General features: G+C 47.0%; 1 protein-coding gene and 1 long non-coding RNA gene across 7 annotated transcripts; both read right to left on the bottom strand.

Moving 5' to 3' along the window:
- Positions 1 to 2,259: 2,259 nt before the first annotated feature.
- LOC149348616 (uncharacterized) lies at positions 2,260 to 22,673 on the bottom strand. 6 transcript variants are annotated; one of them, XR_016292282.1, is made up of 5 exons: positions 22,602 to 22,673; positions 14,163 to 14,244; positions 6,685 to 6,825; positions 3,712 to 3,834; positions 2,265 to 2,591 (listed from the first exon to the last, which is right to left on the bottom strand). XR_016292282.1 is itself a non-coding variant. In XM_089585863.1 (4 exons), exons 1-4 carry the CDS (start codon positions 14,276 to 14,278, stop codon positions 2,453 to 2,455), a joined length of 519 nt encoding a protein of 172 aa, XP_089441989.1. In that variant the 5' UTR covers positions 14,279 to 14,320; the 3' UTR covers positions 2,264 to 2,452. The 6 variants fall into 6 exon arrangements, 3 of the variants coding, with proteins under 3 accessions (XP_089441991.1, XP_089441989.1, XP_089441990.1); XR_016292281.1 differs by having other exon boundaries at positions 2,266 to 2,591; positions 6,685 to 6,820; XR_016292283.1 differs by lacking the exon at positions 6,685 to 6,825 and having other exon boundaries at positions 2,260 to 2,591.
- On the bottom strand, positions 15,888 to 18,916 carry LOC149348617 (uncharacterized). The gene is made up of 2 exons (XR_016292280.1): positions 18,748 to 18,916; positions 15,888 to 16,056 (listed from the first exon to the last, which is right to left on the bottom strand). It is a non-coding gene; the product is annotated as an uncharacterized LOC149348617 (long non-coding RNA).
- Positions 22,674 to 23,535: the final 862 nt, after the last annotated feature.

The following is a 23,535-nucleotide window of genomic DNA, read 5'->3' as shown; positions in this document are numbered from 1 at the left end:
TTGTCTTCGCAATTTCTTTGTCAATGAGTGCCTCGCTCCCCATAAATGTAGAAGGTGCGGATCGACCGCTGTGCAATCTTCTGTCGTGCAGACCTCTTTCGTGAAGGCATTCAAAGTGTTGACACCATTCAAGCGGTGACACCATTCAAGTGACGAAGCGGTGGCGCTGCTCTGCCGTGACGAAGTCAGTGTAGAGCCGGATAGACTGATGGGAGTCTAATGCTCCACAGGGGAATTAGGGGCCACCACTGACTTCCAAGGAAGACACCCAGACTGGAGGAGACAAAGAAAGACGAGATTTCGGAAGGCAGCGGTTAGTGATATATCGACGGGGCTGCAACGCGGCTGCAAGAGATATCGACGGTGCTGCAGGCTCTACAGCCTGGTGTGCAGGGGTTCGAAGTGTGCGCGAAGCATGAGCGATTAAAAAGGGAAACCCTTTCAAGACAAGCAGCTTGGTCAACTCGCTGTGTTGAAGCTCAAATGGACACCTGCAAAGCTGTAGCGCATAGAAGATTTAGGCAATACATGGAGCGAAACCCAACCGCTTCGTTTTAGAAAAGGCCACCTAACTATGAGGTTGAAATACCTGAGGGCAGAAAATCAGAGTGCCCACGAAGTAACGATGACAAAATACAAGCCTAGATATTTTATTGAATCATAGGAGTAGGCATTCTTTCCAAAAACATAAATAAGTAAAATAATTATGAGCACTATTTTATTGGCGCAAAGGCACCGTCGGTCCATAGAGTACCATGTTTTAACTAACGTTGTTTGCCGGACGTGGGTGTCAAACACTCCTTTTCCAAAGCACAAGCCCAGTTTTCCCGGACACTGAGTAAGGAGCGTCGTCTGCTGTACGCGAGGAGAAACTAAGTCCCGAACATTGCGGTCACTATTCCTTCTTTCTTCTAGCTGCAAAATATGACCTACGAAATGGGCGATGCGCTCGATATTTCGAAGCCTACGGGAAAGCAATGCGATGTACAGAGGTTTTGAAATTCCGCCGTGATTTTCACCGTTCAGCGCCACGCGGCGTGTGGTGGCCGCAGTGCAAACTAAAAGCGCTTGTCCAGATTTCCTGGGCTTGTTCGACCCCAGAGAAAGCTGAACGATTGGTCTGGGTGAACCCTTCTAAACCTTTGGAAAGCCGGTGGGCACAAGGCGGGCACACGGAGGCAATGGTTAACGAAACACCACACTTCCCGCAAACGATGTGGATTCTGTAACCACTAGGTCGCGGCGGAGACGTTTTCAAAGCAAGAAATTGATCTTTAGGCAATCTGCAACCAATATTTTCGCCGCGTAAAAAGACTCTTCTAGTTATAGCAAAGGAGAAATAAAAAAAGAACAGATGACATTTCTAATAGGAGTGAGTGTGCCAAAAACCTAAAAAAAATAGATTTTTTTCCGGCGACCAAAAAGTCAAAAAAAAGGAGCGGCGGTTTCGAAGTGCCATTGACTGATGCAAAACATGTTTATTTGCTTGCTCAATATTCTCAGAACATGTGGGTGGGCCGCCTAGTACGGTAGTCCACTGGCTGTTGCTGCGGCGCTGGCCCTCGTCACCAGCCAGAGCTTACGGTCTGGATCATCGCTGAGCAGAATAGCCTCCCACTGCTCCTCTTACGGGTTTTCAACGGGGTCAACTAAGGGATTAAATTGGCATACCCACACCATGTGATAGATGTTAGCTACCTCTCCACAGTGTGGGCACTGCGGAGAGTACAGTGTGGGGTACCACTGGTGTAACTTAGCTGGCGTTGGGTGTGCGTTGGTATGTAGTCTCCTAACGGTGTTTTCTAACTTATTGAGGGATTTGAGTGGTGTTGGGTACTCCTTACTGGCTGTTCTGTATGGCGCGAGATTGTCAGCATACACTGCTAAACCTATTAGGTCGCGGCAAATTTCATGGTCATCAGGGGAGACGCCCGGTATAGAAGAGCTCTCGGGTTTTCTTTCGATGGCGCCAGCTGCCAACGAACTGCGACAGACTGCTGTCAGAAATCAATGACCGTCCCTTAGGTACTTTAATGGATGCATGCTAGAGCAGACCATAGTCAAGGGCATGTTACGTGACCGCTACCAATCACAGTGGTGACGTCACTTTTGCTACTTGCTACAAGAAATGGATGCTGATTGAATAATTTGTTACAATCGCTGTTCATATTATGATTCAAATGGCGCATTCTGATAGTTCAAGCGTATTCACATGCTCAGTCATATCGAGATACTTGTCGCTCGATATTTGACGTGGCCGACATGTCCTGACGAGGGCGATTATAATTTTAGACAAGGCGCTAATTGCTACTTGCCGCAAAAAAAAAAGAAAAATGGTTGCCTCGTGTCCCCCAATGGCTTCTTAAGAGCGTCAGATACATGTTCATATGACCCCCAAGAGCAACGCTTATAAACAAAGGTGCAGGATATGACACAGAACAGCAGAACGTGCTCACCGTACGCCTCCTCTGCCGGTGGCCCTTCCCCTGCCCCTCTTATCTGTGCAGGGAGCCTGTTCAGCGGAGTTAGCGCCGCGAGCAATGCGAGGAGCCCGGCCCCTGGTTGGTTGGTCGCCTGTGGTTGGCGCAGGCCTGCATGGTAGGGGCGCAAACAATTATGTGCCGCATACTGGGAGCTGCCCTCGTCCCTTTACAGCTTAGCGGCGATGACCGCTCGGATCATGGCTGTGCATTTTCACTAAAGAGGCAAGGTGCTTCAACAGAGACACGTCTATGAGGGCCACTTTGCGAAAACTATACGGCAACATGTTTCCCAGGTGAGCGTGATGAATGCAGATCTGAAGGCGATAAACGAGGGATAAAGCTTTAGACACCCATGAATAAACTAGCCACACCTTCGTCGGCAGCCCGATAGTACTGCCGCAGACTCAAAATATGAATGTGTGCGGAAGCGTTATATTTTCCACGTCATGCAGATCCTGTCCTGTACTCCGTGCTGTTGTGCGATGAGAGTGCTTGTGCTCGCGCACATAGAGAATGAGTTTTCTTTTCTGTTCGTATATAAGCAATCACTTCGGTGTCTGCAGGTAACGTATTCACAATCCTTGCATGAGTTGCTGGAAGTGCAAGGACGGAAACTGCGCTCAGTTCCGCCAATCATTTCTGTGGGCGTTTCCAGTTCCTCATCTGCATTTGGATGCAGGCAGAGCGTGGCTGGCATTGCATGGCATTACTTCCATAGCTGAGAGGCCGGGACTCATAGGTGTGTCACAAGAACAAATCCTGAAATGATCGGAAATCGCGCCGTTTGTTTGTGTGGCGTCGTATCACCGTACAGGTCTTATGGAGATATTTCGTCGTCGGTGCCGCTGTCGTGAAAAGTACAGATTGAACAATTTACCCACAAGAGCAAGGCCAGTTTGCCAGGAAAAAAATATTTTATGAAGTCTAGTGTATTTCACCCACTGCTCACTACCTACCGTACGGTTTCGGGAAAGCGCACACTCGACATTTCGATGCAGGACATCACAGGTTGGCGACACTACACCAGGAAGCTCCAGCTGCAGAATAGCAGGACAGACTCGTTCTCTTGACATTCCGGTTTACGAAAGCACAAGTGACGAGCAACCTAGCACAGTCCTTCCTTGCGACCAGCATTGAGCAATCGAACCCCGCTTTGCAGGCGCCATCTGTATCCTCAATTCAGTGCAAGCGAATAGCTAAAGGGCGAAGGGGTGGATGGCAGGCACACCTAGCTCCAGCTTCTCCTTGTGTGTTGCTTGCGCTTTCGGCCGCGGACATGGCCCGGGTCTTCGACCGCAGGCGGGTCGCCGGGCCACCTTCTTCTTCTTGGTGTACGCTGGGCACTTGCTCCCTGCAGAGGACGGAGACAAGGAATGCCGTGGTACTTGATTTATCCCAATTGGTGCACGACGACCCTCGGCAGTTTAGCAGGGATTTGCCACAGGGCTCATTTTCTAAAGAGGTCCGTTTTATTGCGAAAACAATACTAGTTGCACTTTCAGCCCATCGCGTAGCGAGGCCGGTAGCTACCAAATTAGCATACTGGATTGGATTGGACTGGATCAATCCAATCAATCACGACTGGGTCGGCCGTACCCCATACTAGATAAATATAGCTGACACAACAAGCACTGAACCCGGCACCAGCAGCACAGAGCAACTGCAGAGGCAACGCGAAGGTGACACGTGAGCGCCCTCGCACCAGGAACAAAAAAGTTCTGCCGTCACCATAGCGCAGAGTTTTACTCCCTCGATTAGCGCAAACTACTGCCGCCAGAATTCGAGAGCGAAAAGGCGGGCACCCTTTTTCGCATGCCGCGCCCGCTCCCGTAATCGGCGATTGTGTTCGTCGCGTGGATCGCCTTCACCGATGCCATGAGGGACGAAACACGATTATGGCTTGTCGCTGGTGCAACGATTAACGTGACTCGCCAGTCACATGCAGTTTCCTATGTTGCCTAAGTCCACCGTCGGGTCCCACACACTCAGACACTCCTTCTTCATCATCATCATCATCATCATCAGCGTGATTACACCCACCGCAGGGCAAAGACATCTCCCATGTCTCTCCAATTAACCCTGTCATTTGCCAGTTGCGGCCACTGTATCCCCGCAAACTTCTTAATCTCATCCGCCCATCTAACTTTCTGCCGTCCCCTGCTACGTTTGCTTTCTCTTGGAATCCACTCCGTTACCCTTAAATACCAGCGGTTATCTTGCCTTCACATTACATGCCCTGCCCCGGCCCATTTCTTCCTCTTGATTTCAACTAAGATGTCATTAACCCGCGTTTGTTCCCTCACCCACTCCGCCCTCTTCCGATCTCTTAGCGTTACACCTATCATTTTCATTTCCATAGCTCGCTGCGTTGTCCTTAACTTAAGCTGAACCCTCTTTGTTAGCCTCCACGTTTCTGCCCCATAGGCGAGTAGCGGTAGGACTCAGCTGTTGTATACTTTTCTCTTCAGGGATATTGGTAAGCTACCATTCATGATCTTAGAGAACCTGCCATATGCGCTCCACCCCTTTCTCATTCTTCTAGTTATTTCGCTCTCATGATCCGGATCCGGACACTCCTTCATCGATGTCCAACTGTTGCTCCCTCTTCCAGCCGCCCAGAAGTCTCGGAAGGCGAAGGATTGCAATACGCCTGGAGAACGGCTGAACTGTGTCGACTGCTTTGCTTTTAGCGCGCCGAATGAGGTCTCATCATGCACGCTTTCCCGGAAATGAAGATGGTTGTCTGACGATTTTCCGTGCACGCTTCGGGATCGCAGTCCAGCCAGAGAACACGGGAAACTCAGGTTACGCACTTCCTTCTGAGGCTGGCTAGCAGACCAGCACGAAGGCACAATAAGGCGGCCACACTAAAGTCTTTAGTCGCGAAACTTGCGTAATTGGAAGAAACTTAGCTGGCTTCCAGAAACGTAGAAACTCGGAAGAGACGATTTACGAAAAAGGATGACGTAATGCATGAGGAGTTTGGTAATGGCTTCTGTGATGCCAGGGTCATCGTTAAGTGTCCAACGATTAGAATGCGCATTATTGTATTTTGAAACAGCGTTTGTTGGCTAACTGCAGCTTCACTTTCTTGCATCTTGAATTTCACTTCTTTACCATTATGGAAATAGATGTGAATGGCCGTACTTTTCTTCTACACGCCACTGCCGACTGAGCTCCAGTGACGCATCTGTTTGGTGGTCTCGACTACGTTGGAATGGTTCCAAGAGTGAAGTATCCCAAGGAGACGTCTATCATCGTTTGTTTCTACTTGCCGACGTGCACGGCGAAGCTCTATCAAAACCGGACCAACAGATGACCAATGTAGAGAGAGGCGCGTGGCGTGGGCAGCGTGGTGGTTGATGACTGCGGGCGGTTTTTGTGTGTGAGTGCGTGCGCGCGTGTGCGTGCGTGCGCGTGCGTGCGTGCGTGCGCGTGCGTGCGTGCGTGTGTGTGCGTGTGTGCGTGCGTTCTGCGCGTGCGCTCGCGCTGTCTGGCTGGCTGTAGCTTCATTTTAGTGCGAAAGAATTCATACAATTGTCAGAGCGTGGCAAATATCTTACTTGCGCATCGTCCTTGTGCACCGCTCTTAGCCACAGCAACTCTGACGCCAATGTTGAGCACAGACCTTTCTTGTGCATCGCACGCTGCCGCAGCAACCGTTAAGCCAATTTTAAGCCTACGTATAGGTACTGAGTGTATCTTTCTCGTGCATCGCTAGTTGCCACAGAAACTGTGACGCAAAGCGGCAAGAATTTGGCCATGCCCACCCGGGAAATTTGACCTTGGCTGATTTAAACCTAAGTTGATCCTCAACCATAATTGACGGTGGGAGAGAGGATGGCGACCTCCAAATTTAACTCGGGTCATTTCCTAGAATTTGCCCCGGGACACCCCAGAAAAAGTGGTTCCCGGCTCTGAGATTTGGCCATACGTTGCTATGGCGTCGCTTGAGGCGTCACCATTTACGTCACTGCGCTCTCGCGCGTCATATGTCGGTTAAAGCGGAGTTAAACCCTGGCTAATTTTTAATTCTAGTGCACAGGTCTGTGAGGTACCTTTGCAATCAACCAAAAGAAAGACCATGACCGCATCTAAAAAACCGCTGTTTTTAGCAGTGCAAGCAAACATTCGAAATTGGCCACCTGGGTTTTCATCAGGGGCGGTGGTTACCGGAAAAAAAGCCATTCCGGCCACGTACCTGAGCGATGTCGCAGAAGGGGCACTGGTGACGCGGTCCCCTGGTTGCCTTTGTGACGCTGCACGGGCACTTGCCAGGACTAGCTGTTGTAGAGGCAGATGGCCCTCGCTTGGACACGGAAAGGTCGCCGCGCGAACTGCACTGGGCCAACACACGCTGCTCAGAAGCGAGGGCAGCAAAGCAATACGTGTTGCTTTCATCGAAAATTGAGTGTTATTGCTGTCTTGACTTTTAAAACGTAAAGAGAAGCAATCTAGAGTGATAGAGGAAACTACTGGCCGCAGTATTAGCGAGTGTGCTCCGGTAGAGGATGCTAAGAATGCCTTGTGACCTCTTCAGCGACTTGCACATGCTTTCGGTTGGAGTGGCAAACACTGCACGCCACTGCGAAACGTTTTCGCGATTTTAAACCATCATTCTAAAAGTATCGTTACAAGTTTATGGGAGTATTATAGGCCCAGCCTACCCGCTGCTCTGGATCACTAACAATGACATATCGGCTGCTGAGTCCAAGGTCTCTAGATCCAATCCCGTTTGTTGCGATGGCATTTCGATGTACGTGAACTGCTGAACGCCGGGGTGCTGCACAATGTCAGCGCACTTTAATTAGGCCCACGGCCTCGAAATTACTTTGGACAATGCAGTACGGCCGACTCTAATAGTCCATGTGTAATTTTGTAACGTTAAAACCGACACGTCATATACTACGTAGGCACAGTTCAGGAGCTTTATTATAGCAAGTGTGTCGCAAATTTCGTGTATGCGGATCGCGTGTATCGCAATATTTCTTCTATGTTGTGTCCCCGCACTGTTTGTTCAATATTGTCACAGATGGGTCCTTAACACCAACACGCCGACACCGAAGATGCCGACACGCGAGAGCGTGTCGGCATCTTCGTGTTTACGTCCGGACTTATAGACAATTGTATAATCAAATTCCTGAAGGTGAAGGCTCCAGCGTGCCAGGCGGCCTGATGGGTCCCGGATATTGGTCAGCCAGCACAAGGAATGGTGGTCTGTGACGACTTTGAAACGGCGACCGTAGGTATAAGGCCGAAATTTCATCGTGGCCCAGATGACGGCGAGGCACTCCTTTTCTGAGGTGGAATAGTTGATTTCGGTGCGCGAGAGTGTGCGACTCGCATACGCGATCACACGTTCCACGCCTTCTTGATGCTGAACGAGGACGGCACCAAGCCCAATATTGCTAGCGTCGGTGTGTATCTCGGTAGCAGCCTCCTCATCAAAGTGAGCAAGCACAGGGGTAGTGTGCAGCCGTCGTCGCAGCTCTGTGAAAGCAGCCTCTTGCGCGACAGTCCAGACGAACGGTGTATCTTCACGCGTTAAGCGGGTCAAAGGTTCAGCGATGCTGGAGAAGTCTGCGATAAAACGGCGGTAGTAGGCGCACAAACCCAAGAAGCGCTTGAGCGCTTTCTTTGTAGTAGGACGGGGAAACTCGGCTACGGCGGCAGTTTTCTTGGGGTCGGGTTTGACACCGTCGGCGTTCACAACATGGCCAAGAAACTTGAGCTCTTTGTAGCCAAAGTGGCACTTCTCGGTTTAAGTGTTAAGTCGGCCAATCGCAGGGCATCCAGCACGGTCCGCAGGCGTTCAAGGTGTTGGTCGAAGGTTTCTGAGAACACCACCACGTCATCTAGATAAACTAAACAGGTTTGCCATTTGAGGCCAGCCAAGACAGTGTCCATCATGCGCTGAAACGTCGCAGGCGCTGAACAAAGGCCGAAGGGCAACACCTTAAATTCATATAGGCCGTCGGGTGTGATGAAGGCAGTGTTTTCGCGGTCACGTTCATCAACCTCAATCTGCCAATATCTGCTCTTGAGGTCGATCGATGAAAAATACTTGGCGCGGCGAAGTCTGTCGAGGGAGTCGTCGATGCGAGGCAGCGGGTAGACGTCCTTTTTCGTTATGGCGTTCAGCTTACGGTAATCAACGCAAAAGCGCAAAGTCCCATCCTTCTTCTTTACCAGAACAACAGGCGACGACCACGGGCTCTTAGAAGGCCGAATTATGCCGTCTGTAAGCATATCCTTCACCTGCGTTTGGATGGCGTCGCGTTCCTTCGGGGAAATGCGGTATGGCTGCTGTCGTATGGGGCGAGCATCATCGGAAGTGATCATTCGATGCTTTGTGACCGCCGTTTGCCGCACTTTCGAGGAGGATGCGAAGCAGGTTTGGTATTGAAGCAGTAGGGCGCGTAGGTCGCGCTGTTGAGTCGCTGATAGCCCGGAGCTAATATCGATGCGATCCAGGGACGTGTCCGGTTGTACCATGCCCTCGGACGCAAAACACTCAGTAACATCTGCCAATTGGTCGGCCCACGCGATGGCGGTAGCTCGGAAAAGGCGACGAGGTTCGTTGGTAAAATTAGTAATCAGGAGCTCCGACCGACCGTTATGGAGGTGGACAAGGCTTCGGGCCGAGCAAGTGCCGTGTGTCAGTAGCAAGGAACGGTTACCCTCGGCGACTGCAGGTCCATCACGTAGCCTATCATCGCATTCAACTCTTGCAAAAACACTGGCGCGCGGTGGGATCAAAACACTCTCAGTGGAAATACGAAGGGCGGAGCTGCGTTGACGAACATCGGAGGTGTCGTCGGCTTTCGCTGTAGAAAACGTAACGGTTCTGTTCCGCAGGTCGATAACGGCCCCATTCTCACGGAGAAAATCTACGCCCAAAATCAGGTCCCGAGAACAGTCGCGGAGCACCAGGCAGCTCACTACGAACGTCGAATCGATGATCTGGACCCTAGCCGTGCACTGTCCAAGCGGAGTAATGATATGGCCCCCCGCCGTCCGGATCTGCAGGCCAGAGCAGGGAGTCGTGACTTTCTTGAGAAGCGCTGCCAATTTGCCACTAATAATTGAAAACTCTGCTCCTGTGTCCACCAACGCGCTAATGCTGTGACCGTCGAGAAGCACGGGTATGTCGAGTGAGAATCGCTCCTTTAGATCACCTGCTGTCGTGTACGTCGACAAAGCTCTATCATCGGATGTCGGCGTCGTCAGGGGGTCCTTACAGCATCGATATCCAGCGACCACGCCCCCGGAGGTCGCTGTCTTCAGTTTTCCCGGCGAGGACTGGGCGAGCGGTCCGCTGTCGCTCGCGAAAAGTTCTGCGGATTCGGTGAAAATGATGACCGGCGAGGGGACGGTGATCGGGACTGACGGCGCGCCATGGACCACATAGGTTGCTGCGTCACGTACGCTTCAATCGCAGGGGGCCGTTGACCAAATCGGGGTCTTGGCGCATCGGGGGAAAAACCCTGCAGGCCAAGTTCACGATATGGGCACCGCCGGAACAGGTGACCGGGCTCCCCACAATGGAAACACAAACGTCGTCGGTCTGGGCCACGCCAGGCATCCGCTCTGCGCAGGGATCGTCGGTCACTCGGGATGTGCTGCACTGGCTGCACCGAGGGTAGCGGGACGTCGTGATTGGCTTGAACAAACGCCGTTGCATTTCGGGGCAGGGCGTCGTAAAGCGTCAGCATACGTCGGGCGGCAGTAGTCTGTCTCGATAGGCTGTGTAAATGCCGCTGGATTCGGGGCAGGGCTTCGCAGAGCTTCAGCGTACGTCGGGCGGTAGTAATCTGGCTGTACTGGCTGTGGTTCGCCGCGTAGCAACTGTGGCCTGATAGCCTGCTGCACCTCGTCGCGGATAACGCCCATAAAGGCGCGGGCCGTGGTCTGCGACGTACCACAGATCTTCTGCAGCTCCTCGCAGACGACAGTGCGGATCATGTCACGGAGGAAGTCGGTATTGGTGTTGAACGCCGGGAGGGGCTCCGTAACAGAAGCAGCAAGGACTGGCCGGTCGTACGCAGTGGAACGCTGCCGGAGAACCTGCTCCATCGTGATAGCCTCTGCTAGAAACTCGGCAACAGTGCTTGGGGGGCTGTGCACGAGGCCGGCGAAAAGCTGTTCTTTCACACCACGCATTAGGTGGCGCAGCTTTTTGGCTTCCGACATGGCTGGGTCAGCCCGTCGGAAGAGACGCGTCATGTCTTCGACGTACATGGTAACCGTTTCATTGGGCATCTGCATGCGGGACTGCAGGGCGCGTTCAGCTCGCTCCCGACGATCAGCGCTGACATACGCGGCGAGCAATTGACGTCGGAACTCATGCCATGACAAAAGAGCGTCCTCACGGTTTTCGTACCATGTCCGAGCACCGTCCTCCAAGCTGAAGAAAACGTTCCTCAGTTTGGCGGCGCCATCCCACTGGTTAAATGTGGCGACACGTTCAAACTGGAGGAGCCAATCTTCCACGTCCTCCAGCTGAGTCCCGTGAAAGGATTTTGGTAGCCGTGGGTTGTGGAGGGTGTAGTACGCGGCGCCTTGCATGACTGGTTGAGGGGCAGGCGCCGAGGTAGTGTCAAATGGCCTGAGCTCAGGAGGCAGCCGGCCAGGTGTCGAGGTAATCTCCAACAGCCCATGCTCAGGGGGCAGTCCTAGATTGCCGCGACTGACCCGATGCACTGGCGTGTCGATAGGGAGAGGTCTGGGGTCCTCGGTGTTAGGAGGGGTGTGCGACATATTCCTGGGCGATGTACCCAGCGCACTCCACCACAAATGTCACAGATGGGTCCTTAATCACACAGGCTAGGCACAGGCCACAAACAGAGAAGCAGAGTCTCAGCTCCGAGAGCACGCGAGTTCCACACTTCTTCGTCCTTTCGGCGCCGCCCGGGGACACCTGGCGGCAATATATTCTAACACTCACTGGCACTACTGCGAACTATCTTCACTTGTCCTGCTGAAGGACGACCTTATGCGGACGAAGTTTACGTGCGGACGCTTAACAAAACAAAGAAAAAAACGACGCAATGAAACCTAGGGGTCCAAGTGTTGTGATCAATTTTTTTTCGTTATAAATTTATGGACCAAATCCTGAGCCTATATAGCGACTAGACCAGAGGCAGCTGGCACGGCATTTGAATAATTATTCGTTCCGTGACGAATTTGTGTCTGCCGGCGGCACTAATTGACTTCCAGAAAGCCTAAAAGCGGCTACCGGCATTTTTCATTCCACAGTAAAAAGGATCATGAGTCACATCCAGGCACTTGAGAGAGCGTGGTTTGTGTCCTACCAATAAAACAACTAAATTTGCAGCCAGTTCGAAAGCCGCATCCAAGGCCCTCCTTTTCAGCTGTCCACAATGCAGGGCCGTGATCGTGCGCCCCTTATAAAAATGGTCTATAGACAGTCTATAGACTTCTTATTCACTCTATTGACTTCCTATAGATATTGCTTTTTGTCTATTCACAGTCTATAGACTGTCTATCGACAAAAGTCTGCTAAAAGTGTATGGCCATAAATGTATAGATTGTCTATAGACTGTCTATGGCATTTGTACTGCTTATAGACTTTTGTCTGTAGACAGTCTATAGACTTTATAGACAGAAGTATATAGACACTCTATAGACTGTCTAACACTTTTTTTGTAATGGGCTGGCCGTAGAGGACCAGAAGGGACAAAGACTAGTTAGACGCCATCGCTGCTTATTTGTTAGGCACCGAAAGAAACACATGACACTGTGACACCTCGCTAATCCATGGAGTCGCAGTGGAGTCGATTTCGACACATGGGCCAGTCGTAGCTGGTGCGAAAAGCAGGAATCGTGCCCTCTTAATTCTGCAATCTTTCAAACCTCTCAGGACTCCTTAATGAACGCCTTAGCCTCAATTTCTTCCATTTATCTAAAATGTAGCTTATTTTACAATGTCGCGAAGGGATCATTTTACCAATAAAATTGAAAAATGCTTTCACCAAGAAGGACTATTACTCATAAAGATGAAACGCATTGTGGAAGCCACAAACAGTTCGAGCCAATTCGGTTTTAATGTAGGCAACTTCAAAACTGCAATCGAGAGAGTTTTGTTCGTATTAAATAGTGGATGCGATAGTGAACGCTCCCCTAGACATTTATGCCTGTATTTTCTAATTTTGCGAATGCATTGTTTCAGAGTTATTTTGTTGAATTTCCAGGACAAGAACGAGAGGAAGGCTTCGCCTCTACAGTCTTTCTGAAATGCAGTAAAAATTCCTTTGTACTTAAATTTAATTGCGAAACCCTCTTTATTGCACATGCATCGCTCGCGGAGCAACTGTTGCGCAAAGTACATTATACTGTCATGTTTGAACAATTACAGCTGCTTTTATAAAAAACATTGCTCAGTACAGCTAATCTAAATCTGGAGCCTAATTCACTTCGATTCTTTTTTACTGATTACTTGATGCAGCTAACCTAATGCTATTTGTCCAAGCAAGATGATCACAACTACCAAGAAAAAAATTCCAGGCAAGAGCCATGTTTTCTCATACAAAGGCTGAAATTGATTTTGAAAGAAATGTACTCGAAACAAGTAGAAATTTCTAAGCGGCTGAGCCATGTTTTACCACACAAAAGTACAAACTTGATTGTAAAACAAACCTACTAGGAACAACGCCAGACACCGACGCATAGAAACCTTGTGCATGAATGCTTTTCGCGTTTATTTACGAAAGCCGCCATAAAACAAATCCCCCTTTGACATTAGTCGTGAAAAAGGCATTGAAAGACATTTAAAAAAAGTGCGGTAGTAAATTTTTTTTGATGGCTTTTGTGGCGGCGCAGTTTTCGGGAATCGAAATTCACCCCCCGTCCTCTTCGCAGCTTTTTTTCCCCTGTTGTGGTTCCTAGAACGCTCAAAGCTCGGTGCCTCTCTTCCAGCCGCAATCTGCGAACCGCCGTGGTCGACGTCATCATACTGCCTTTTTTTACGTATACTTTGACTTTATTCCTCAAGGCATCTCCATCGAGCCAATTTGCACGTAATCGGCCGGGCTTCCAGCATTGGGCAGTAGCGTTTTATACGCTAATTATTTTACAGTTCTTTTCGCTGCAGCCTCTGCGTGATGTGCTTCTGAATTCTGAGAGCATGCGACTAAAAGCTTCTGCATGTACTCCAGACTGATTGTCTGCCTTTAAGCCGCTAGATGCGCACGCGTAAATATTGGATGATTTCGATGCCAGGCTGCAAAATGGTGAGGAAGTAATTTTCGCTGCGGTAACTTATTTGCAGTAGCATCGCCCACGTTTTGAACAACGTGTGCTAAAGCGGCAGCGCTGGTAGCAACAGCGCCTGTGTAGGGCTTCCCGCGCAAAACGGTGCTGCCATCTAAGACTGCATGCCCGCCGCCGCTGTCTCGCGCGTGCTCGTGGCGCTCTACTTAACTGTAACAAGAAAAGCGTTCAAGACAGAGTTTTTTTTAACAAGTTAAACACATTTAGCAATCTTTACAACTTCGATGAGCAAGTGATAATTTGTACGCCAGCTTTTTTTTTTCTACGCGAACGCAAACAATCCTGTCTACCATATGCAAGCTACACCAATCTTTTTTTTAGTCCCCGTCTTAGGTAAGTTGAGTAGCCCCTATACGTGTGAGTGAAACCCGAAGGTGGTATGCTTACCTATTGCCTTGGACAGGTGAGCATGTTGCCCTGAACCTCTTCGCAATCGTCAGCGTTCCAAAAAATTCGCTCAGGTCGAGCGCTGTAAAGGCAGTTAAACATAAGGGCAGTGCCATTAGTTCTGACCTTGGCACCGGCAATAGGGATTGATTTCAGTGCAAGAAATTACTACCGCAGCTACACAGTTGCTTGTAGTCATAGACGATGCCCGTAGATCATCGCGTACGCGGGGACAATCTTAACAGGTAATCTTTAATCAACTTACAAAAATGATCCTGCAATGCATTTTTGCCAAATCAATTGAAAAAGACGATTTGTTAGTGGTTTGCTTTGGAGAAAGGTCAGCTGCATCAAGTAATCAATAAAAAGGGATCGAACTCAATTAGGCTCCAGACTTAGATTAGCTGTACTGAGCAATGTTTTTTATAAAAGCAGCTGTAATTGTTCAAACATGAGAAAATAATGTACTTTGCGCAACCGTTACTCCGCGAGCGACGCATGTGCCATAAAGAGGGTTTCGGAAATAAAATTAAAGTAGAAAAGAATTTTTCTACGCGAACGCCAACAAACCTGTCTACCATAAGCAAGCTACACCAATCTTTTTTTAGTCCCCGTCTTAGGTCAGTTGAGTAGCCCCTATACGTGTGAGCGAAAATCTATAATGGCCCGAAGGTGGTGTGCTTACCTATTGCCTTGGACAGGTGAGCATGTTGCCCTGAACCTCTTCGCAATCGTCAGCGTTCCAATAAATTCGCTCAGGTCGAGCGCTGTAAAGGCAGCTAAACATAAGGGCATTGCTATTAGTTCTGACCTTGGCACCGGCAATAGGGATTGATTTCAGTGCAAGAAATTACTACTGTAGCTACTCCACAAAGGTGCTTTTAGTCATAGACGATGCCCGTATATCATCGCGTATGCGGAGACAATCTTAACCGATAATCTTTAATCAACTTACGAAAGTGATCCTGCAATGCGCTTTTGCCAAATCAATTGAAAAATACGATTTGTTAGCGGTTTGCTTTGGAGAATTATATTCAAATGCAATAGCATTCATGGCAATCGATCTTTAATTGTTCATTAATTTGAAACGACACTCAGCACAAAAAGAAGTTGGCTGTGTCGATAGATACCAGCACTCTAATGAAACTCCCCTTATAAAAATTTCTATAGAAAGTCCATAGACTGTCTATAGACTTTAGTCTATGAAGTCTATAGACTGTCTATAGACAAATCCTTTAGACTGGTCTATAGACAGTCTATAGATTTATGGCCATACACTTTTAGTAGACTTTTGTCTATAGACAGTCTATAGACAAATGTCTACTGAAAGTCTATAGGTCTATAGGAAGCCTATAGACACATGTCTATAGACAGTCTATAGACGATCTATAGACTTATGGTCATACATTTCCTATAGAGTTGTCTATAGACACTTGTCTATAGACGGGCTATAGACGACCTATAGACTTATGGCCATGGACTTCCTGTAGATTACTGTCTATAGACAGTCTACAGACAAGTCTACTGGTCCAGTAGACATATGTCTATAGACTGTCTATAGACATTCCATAGGTGTGTGGCCTGGCAGTGCTATAGACCTTTGTCTATAGACAGTCTATAGACCTCTGTCTACTAAACTATTAGTAGACCATTATCTATAAACTGCCTATAGACAGTCTACAACCACTGAAAAAAGTCACCAGAGTTCACAAATGACACAATCAATATACTTACAAATTTAGTTTTATTTCCAAGCTATCCAGGCCGGAAATATGCAATACATGGACCATAAGAATGCACAATAACATAAATGTTGAAAGTAACAGTCCCGCTAGTTTCCTCAGAAGCATTCTTGCGGCCTGTTGTCTGCAGTCAATCATCCGGGCATGTTCACCTGTACAGCACAAAGGAAAAAAATAACAGAGGAACTGAAAAAAAATTCCCATTCCATCTCTACACATGTGCTTTACAATGCAAGGCATAACCTGGCTATGCCATTCTAGAAAGGCAATCTTGATCTTTTGGTTTGGTTTTATGGGGTTCAAAGACCCAAGGCGACACAGGCTACAAGACGCTGAAGTGAAAGGCTGCGGAATAATTTCGGCCAACTCTGCAGAGTACACAAGCCTTTAGCATTTTGCCTCTATTAAAATGCGACCGCATAGGCCGGAATCGAACCTGCATCTTTCAGGTCGCCAGACGAACATGATAGCCACTGAGATATCACGCCGGCGCAATCATTTCAGTAAATACACGACAGATTATAAGTGTCTTCATAAAACATTGTAACAAAGACCCGTAATCCCTGGAGCACTCTACTCTTAATCCAGTACTGATACTGATTTCTGTATGGCAATCCTTTTACATTATTTGTAACAGAAGACATTGAACAATTGTGCCACATATCTGCACTGACTCGCAAGGAGGTGTTAAGAATGCCACCTCCATAAAATACAATTCAGCGCACCTTACACAGGGATCGAAAAAGAATATTGCAGCATTTATTCTTATAACCGCTATAGAAGAAGCGCTTCAAAATACCCTGCGTGAAGCCTGGTATACCCGGCCAAATTTTTAACTGGCTCTGGTGTTGCATCGCTAAATGCACCTTGTAAAAAAGGTGCCTTTTAGCTACACTGCTGGCATATTCATGCTGTAATTTGACGAGTGAAATGTCATTTCGTGGTTCCTTTTTGTTCATATATTGTTTGAGTGCAGCACTTGCGTGTTTAGATCAACGTTATCAGAAATATTCGTCTGCCACTACAACAGCTGAAACAAGCGGCAGACGCAGCAATGAATCTGGTCCATATGGCCTCATCCTCTGGGTAAACTACCACTCCTTTCATGGCGGACAAGTCGTTTACCTAGAGTAAGTGCAAATGCGCCACCAGAACCATTGGTGCGTATTCCGCTTGTTTCGGCTGTTCGTAGCAGCAGACGATGAATATTTCTGATAACTTTGATCGAAACACGCAAGTACTCCACTCAAACGTTATATTAACAAAAAGAAACTATGAAATGCCATCTCACGTGTCAAATTACAACATGAATATGCCAGCAATGTAGCCAAAAGGCACCTTTTTTACAAGGTTCATTTATCGATGCAACACCAGAGCCAGTTAAAGATTTGGCCGGGTGTACGTAAGTCGATACTCAAACGGGCACAAGCTATACAAAACCGGCAGGCAGAAGCGACCAGTTCACCACAGATTTGCGCCTATAACTTGAAGCACAAAGATGGAACAGCTTACTCATACATCTGCGCGCACTCTTAGAAACAAGCGGGTTGCAGCGCTTCCATGCCGCGCTCATTATTCAGAAAACCCATACTGCACACAGAGGCTGCAGCTGCGCCGTTTCAAAAGCAGTCGCGAGGTTGAGACAACAAATTACTGTCACGATAAAATACCGTCTGAAATTCAATTAGTCTTTCCTTCAAGTGCAGCCCCAACAGCGCCGTAAAGAGGTGTGTTTCTTGCATGGAGGTAGCCTAACCCAACGCTGCTAGAAAAATCAACGAAAGCATTGAACGCGCTCAAAGTACGAAGTATTTAAATGAAGCAATTAACGCTTTCAAGAGGTGCAGCTATAGTAACACGAGAGCTTAATTTAATTTTAGGCGCAAATAAGCGGCGAATTACATCGGCGCTTTCGTAAGTTAGCAGTCTGAAATCAGAAACACATACTTTGCCTCTCGCGCAAATGGTATTAGAGAAATCTGTGCACGCGTGAGCGGGATTCATGAACGAACCACTCGGAAAGAAATGTAAGCCACCTCTTGTCGAGCCGACCTTTACCCAGCTTTCAAAATGAAGTGCCCGCAGGCGAGCGGGGGCGGCCAACGGCTCTGATGACAGACATGGAGGAATCCGTACGTGTGCAACGACGGGGAGACGGGATGGAGCTCGTGGGTTCTTCGCGGTGTTTGAGCACGCCGGCCAATCGCGCGGGCAATGAATTTTATACCATCACACTAAAAGAATTCCTTCAGCGCTGCTTAACTACAACTTTGACAAACGTCTCGCGCTCCAGTCTGTAGCGTTACAAGACACCTTTGCTGAAACGTCGGCGCCCACGACGCGCACCGAGCGAGCGTCCATATACGTAGGAAGGAAATGCACACCTCAAAAAGAACAGCACTCCAAGGTCCAGACAAGCGATAACACAAAGATTATAAAATAAATGTAATCCACCACAGAACGAGAGTGTATGTAAGTACGTTTTCGGAGGTGCAAAGTAAATTGAGCTCACACGGCGCTAACTACCGCACAGTTCCATTTCGGCCGTCATTCACAGGCTAAACGACATTTCTGGCCGCGCGTCTACCTTGAAACACGAAAACTCTAGTAGACAGCTCGCGAGGAGCGGCTTATCATCAAGGGCATCGCACAGACTGCCTTTCCGCGCGTTAGTAAAGACAGCGGCACAGAGATAAGCGGCATTAGTCGAGAACCCGATGGCTTCCGCCTTAGAAACGAAGATAGGACGTTTGTCACTGCGCACATAATCTGTTCTGCACACACAGCTCTGCTTAGAGTGGTTTAGGAGACCAAATGAATAAAATATAAACGTATAGACTTACCGTAAGCGGACGATGCAGCTGGATTTTGAAGAAAACGTAATCCGCGAAAAAAACGCCGACTCCACCGATGCAGCCACGCACAGGGTTGTTTGCAGCCCGAATGATTTTCCGCCGTCTCGTGGTAAAACGGTAAAACGTGAAACAGAAACCCATTTCACGGTCGTATCTTTATCGCTCGAACTCTTTCCGTGTGGAGCTTGATCTGATATCCAAGACCACAGAAGGTAACTGGTTTATAAGCGTGAATTCTTCGCATACCCTCTAAAAACCTTATTGTTTTCGTGAAAAGAGAACCGAAATCTAACTGCTTGACTGTGTACGCGCCGCATCTCCCACCGAATAGTATGTGGTACAATTCTCAAATAATAATTATAATGTTGCATAGCATAACGTCTTTTTTGCGTGTGTTCGTGTTTAGAAAACTGATATGCTCGACATCAGCGTGTCATCGGCTCCGAAGCAACAGGTGCAAGGGTAGGAACGAAAAAATACTGGCTTTCTGATTGTTGCGTCGGTGAACTTATTCACGTGAATACAAACTGCAAAGGTATAAATGGGAGATGTTAATCGCACAGAGGACCAGGCTCTTTGAGACTATTCTGAGGTCTTTCCCCCTTTATTTTCAGGACGTTTTAAAGAGAAATGTAGAAGCGTTGATGAAATGTGTCTGATTTCAGCGCGTTGGACAGTAACGATCGAAAGATGGAATGTAACTGTGTCGAGCGATTCCTTTAAGGGACAGCGTATTCATTCGATGTAGCACAGTTTGCGGCGCCTTTACTTCAAGAACGGCTGCCTTTCCGCGGCTTACTTGTTAGCATTAAATATTTAACTGTATTGACAATATACGTCACGATATAACGAAAAGGAGCTTGTCAAGGCTCCTGAAAATATACAAGTGGGTGTTGTAATGTCCTCACGCAATACTTTTTTAATTTCCGTAATAGCCAAGGAGGTGGAGGACTCCCGACATAGTTGCGGTCACCAGATGCAGGTCCGTCCCCGCAGCATGCAGTGCAGAAATAAATTGGCATTGTTCTATACTTAGTCGAAAGTCAGTGTATCGAACATTGTTAGATAAAATTAGGATTGTTATAGACTGGTCTATAGACAGCAGACTATCTATAGTGTACAGTGCATAGACGAAAGGAAATTGAGGTATTTGTAGACTGTAGTCTATAGAGAGTCTATAGACCGACTATAGACGAAAGGAAATTGAAGCAGCTATAGACCGTAGTCTATAGAGAGTCTATAGACCGTCTACAGACGAAAGCAAATTGAGGCTATAGACCTTAGTCAATAGACAGTCTATAGACCATCTATAGACGAAAGAAAATTGAGCCAGCTATAGACTTTAGTCTGTAGAACGTCTATAGACAAAAAGAAATTGAGGCAACTACAGACCTTGGTCTATAGAGAGTCTATAGACCGTCTATAGACAAAAGGAGATTGTGACAGCTATAGACCTTAGTCTATATCGAGTCTATAGACCGTCTATAGACAAAAGGAAATTGAAGCAATTATAGACTTTAGTCTATAGAGAGTCTATAGACAAAAGGAAATTGAGGCAGCTATAGACCTTAGGCTATAGCGAGTCTATAGACTGTCTATAGACGAAAGGAAATTGAGGTAGTTATAGACCTAAGTCTATAGGGAGTCTATAGACCGTCTATAGACGAAAGGAAATTGAGACAGCTATAGACCTTAGTCTATAGGGAGTCTATAGACCGTCTATAGACGAAAGGAAATTGAGACATCTATAGACCTTAGTCTATAGATAGTCTATAGACCGTCTATAGACAAAAGGAAATTGAGGTAGTTATAGACTTAAGTCTATAGAGAATCTTTAGACCGTCTATAGACTAAAGGAAATTGAGGCTGCTATAGACTTTAGTCTATAGAGAGTCTATAGATAGTCTATGGACAAAAGGAAATTGAGACAGGTATAGACTTTAGTCTATAGATTTTCAATAGACTGTCTATAGACAAAAGTAAAAGTCTATAGGATGTCTATAGAGTCTATAAAAAGTCTATAGAAAGTCTATAGACCGTTTTTATAAGGGTCAGGTTACTTTCGCTAAATACATAGTTAACTCAAATCGGTAAAAAAAAAATGAAATAGATGTGGTTAGCGTGGTCCTATTTTGCGCGTAAAGTCCGGTGCATCTAAACAGTTTTTTGGTCGCAGATCCCAGGGGCAAAGCTACGCCGGCATTCGCGTCTAAAAAGAGATGACTGGGTTCTCTTTCGTGCAGAGGGACAAGTTTTATTCGAATGGCAGAAAAATGTTTATGAACACTTTTCTCAGCAACAAATGCGTCCATTGCTGCCGCAAAAAACAATGACATCGCGAGAAAGGGCCATAGAATCGGTGTTTACTGAGGGCAAACATTTTTTGAAGTGGTCCTTACTCTCCCACCAAATCTTTACCATTGCTGACTATTGCATAATCACCTACTGGTACTTTTTCTTGGTGCGTATATCACACCCTTGCGACGCATACATCTTGAGTACTCACCGCAGTGCATCTCCTGAGAACTTTCGGCCACAGTAAATGCAACGATCTGCGACGCCCTCTGACTCTGCTCCTTGAAGCAGTAAGGCTAACAATGACCAGATTCGGCTTGAGATAATCAAAGCTTTTCGTTGGAAATTGAGGACTACGAGCTATTTGGAGACTATGACTATGAAGTGACTATGCGCCGCGGGGTCATTCCCTTCATCCTTCGTAATTTTCTCCCCCTGCTTCAAAAGGCCGCGATTCCAGTCACAAATGTGTTCAAAAGTAGCCAGAAAATTATTTCGTGTCCTCCTACGTTAAACCTTTGTTCTTCTAATATTCTGGCTTCTGATAACACCAACTTCCTCGGCGTTATTCTTGATTCAACTATTAAATTTTCCTTCCATATCGCTCATCAAAAAAAAAAGATCTATGTTTGGCATCAGAGCTCTAATTAAGGCACGTCCATATTTTTCACGCAACCAACTCCTATCTTTGTATTATGCCTTCATACATAGTCACATCACTTTTGGGATTACTGCATGGGGAAATACTTATCATTGCCACTTATCGTCTCTGCAACACTTGCAAAACCAGGCCATCGGCATTATTACCCGTAGCCCATTCTCATCTAATGCTTGTTCTTTATTACAGGAGCACAGTATTTTACCAGCCCACCAGCTTTTCCAGTATCACCTTGCAATTATGTTCTTTAGATTACTACATGGCACCCTACATTTTCAGTTTGTCGACCCCAATCAGCTCATCAATCACAACCCTACCAGATTTGCAGCAAGAAACAATTTTCTACTCCCCAAAGTCCATACCAATTATGGTAAATCGACGTCGTTTTTTCAAGCCATTTCAATTTGGAACACATTGCCACCCAATCTAAAAACATCAATTTCCTTGCCTGAATTCACAAACAAACTTAAAGTATTTTTATTGGAATGCTGATGTGTTATTCTCTTTTTGCTAATGTGTTATATTACCTGCGTTATTGTTATTTTTGACCTTGTTTGTGTGAAGTATTGATTTTATATTTTCTATATTTTGCATTTATCTGCTAACTATGCTGTAACCATTTCTTGTACTAATGATTTATCGAGGGTCCCTGTGCAGTCTTTGACTTTGGGACCCTCGTCTGTACATTTATGTTGTTTTGTATATTTTTTGGGACCAATAAAGCCTTTCTTAAAAAAAAAAAATGCGCGATCCTGGAGCTGCGCTATTTTCCATCTTGCTTCCGAAAATCATGCGTAATGATGCGGCGATCAATCCCGTAATTATTAACGTGGTACCGTGCAACTCGACGGCACGACAAATGCGACTGGCGAAGCTCCACGGCACTCACGTCTGGCAGGCTCACTGGGCTGCCTCCTCTCCACCTTCTCCTCCGTGTTTCCCTTCGCAGCGTGGTTCCTGCAAGAAACCGCTCGAGTGAGGGGACTGCTACTCCGAAATCACTTGAATTTTTCATCCGATTCGGACGCTAGAGCGAGTTGGTTTACATTTTTATTGGTAAAGCTATACTACTTGCACTTTCACGCCGTTGCGTGCCGCGGCCGGTGACCACCATCGTGCCGCGGCGGTGACCACCATTGACCTTCATTTGACCTTGATTTCATTAGATTGGATTAGATTACATTGGATTGGACTGGATAGGAGTTGATTGGATAGGAGTGGATTGAATTGGATTGGATTTGATTGGATTCTATTGTATTGAATTTCATTGGATTAGGTTAGATTACATTAGATTAGATTAGATTACTTTAGATTATATTAGATTATATTAGATTACATTAGATTAGAGTGGAGTGGATTGGACTGGAGTGGAGTGGATTGGAATAGATTGGATAGGATTACATGGGATTCGATTGGAATGGTTTGGATTGGATTGGATAGGATTATATAAACGATGCATCACCACAAGTCTAACCGCAAGCACCACCACCAGCTACACTACCAGCTATACCATGGCCTACGTACGGATATTGCTTTCGCAATTAACGGGCTTAACCAAGCTAAGCCACAGCGAATTTTTTTTTGTTATGAAAAGCACTGTGGGTACAAGAATTATACAATACAGAGGCTGTGCCGACTTCATCAAACAGACGATCATACATGCGTGAGAAGTACCGCGCATATAAAAAAGGATGCTCTTAATTCATCACTCGAAAGCCAGAAATATGGTACAACCGTTATCTTTATTATCTTTTTCTTCGGAACTTTTCTTAGCGTCACAACGGGCTAAGCTTTTGACCTCTCGTAACAGGTTTTCTGCTACA

This window comes from Amblyomma mixtum, chromosome 4, assembly GCF_055824585.1.
Source record: "Amblyomma mixtum isolate Tamu chromosome 4, ASM5582458v1, whole genome shotgun sequence".
In the NCBI taxonomy this organism is placed as follows: domain Eukaryota; kingdom Metazoa; phylum Arthropoda; class Arachnida; order Ixodida; family Ixodidae; genus Amblyomma; species Amblyomma mixtum.
Note: the sequence above shows the minus strand (reverse complement) of the source record. Positions and strands in the feature narration are given on the sequence as shown.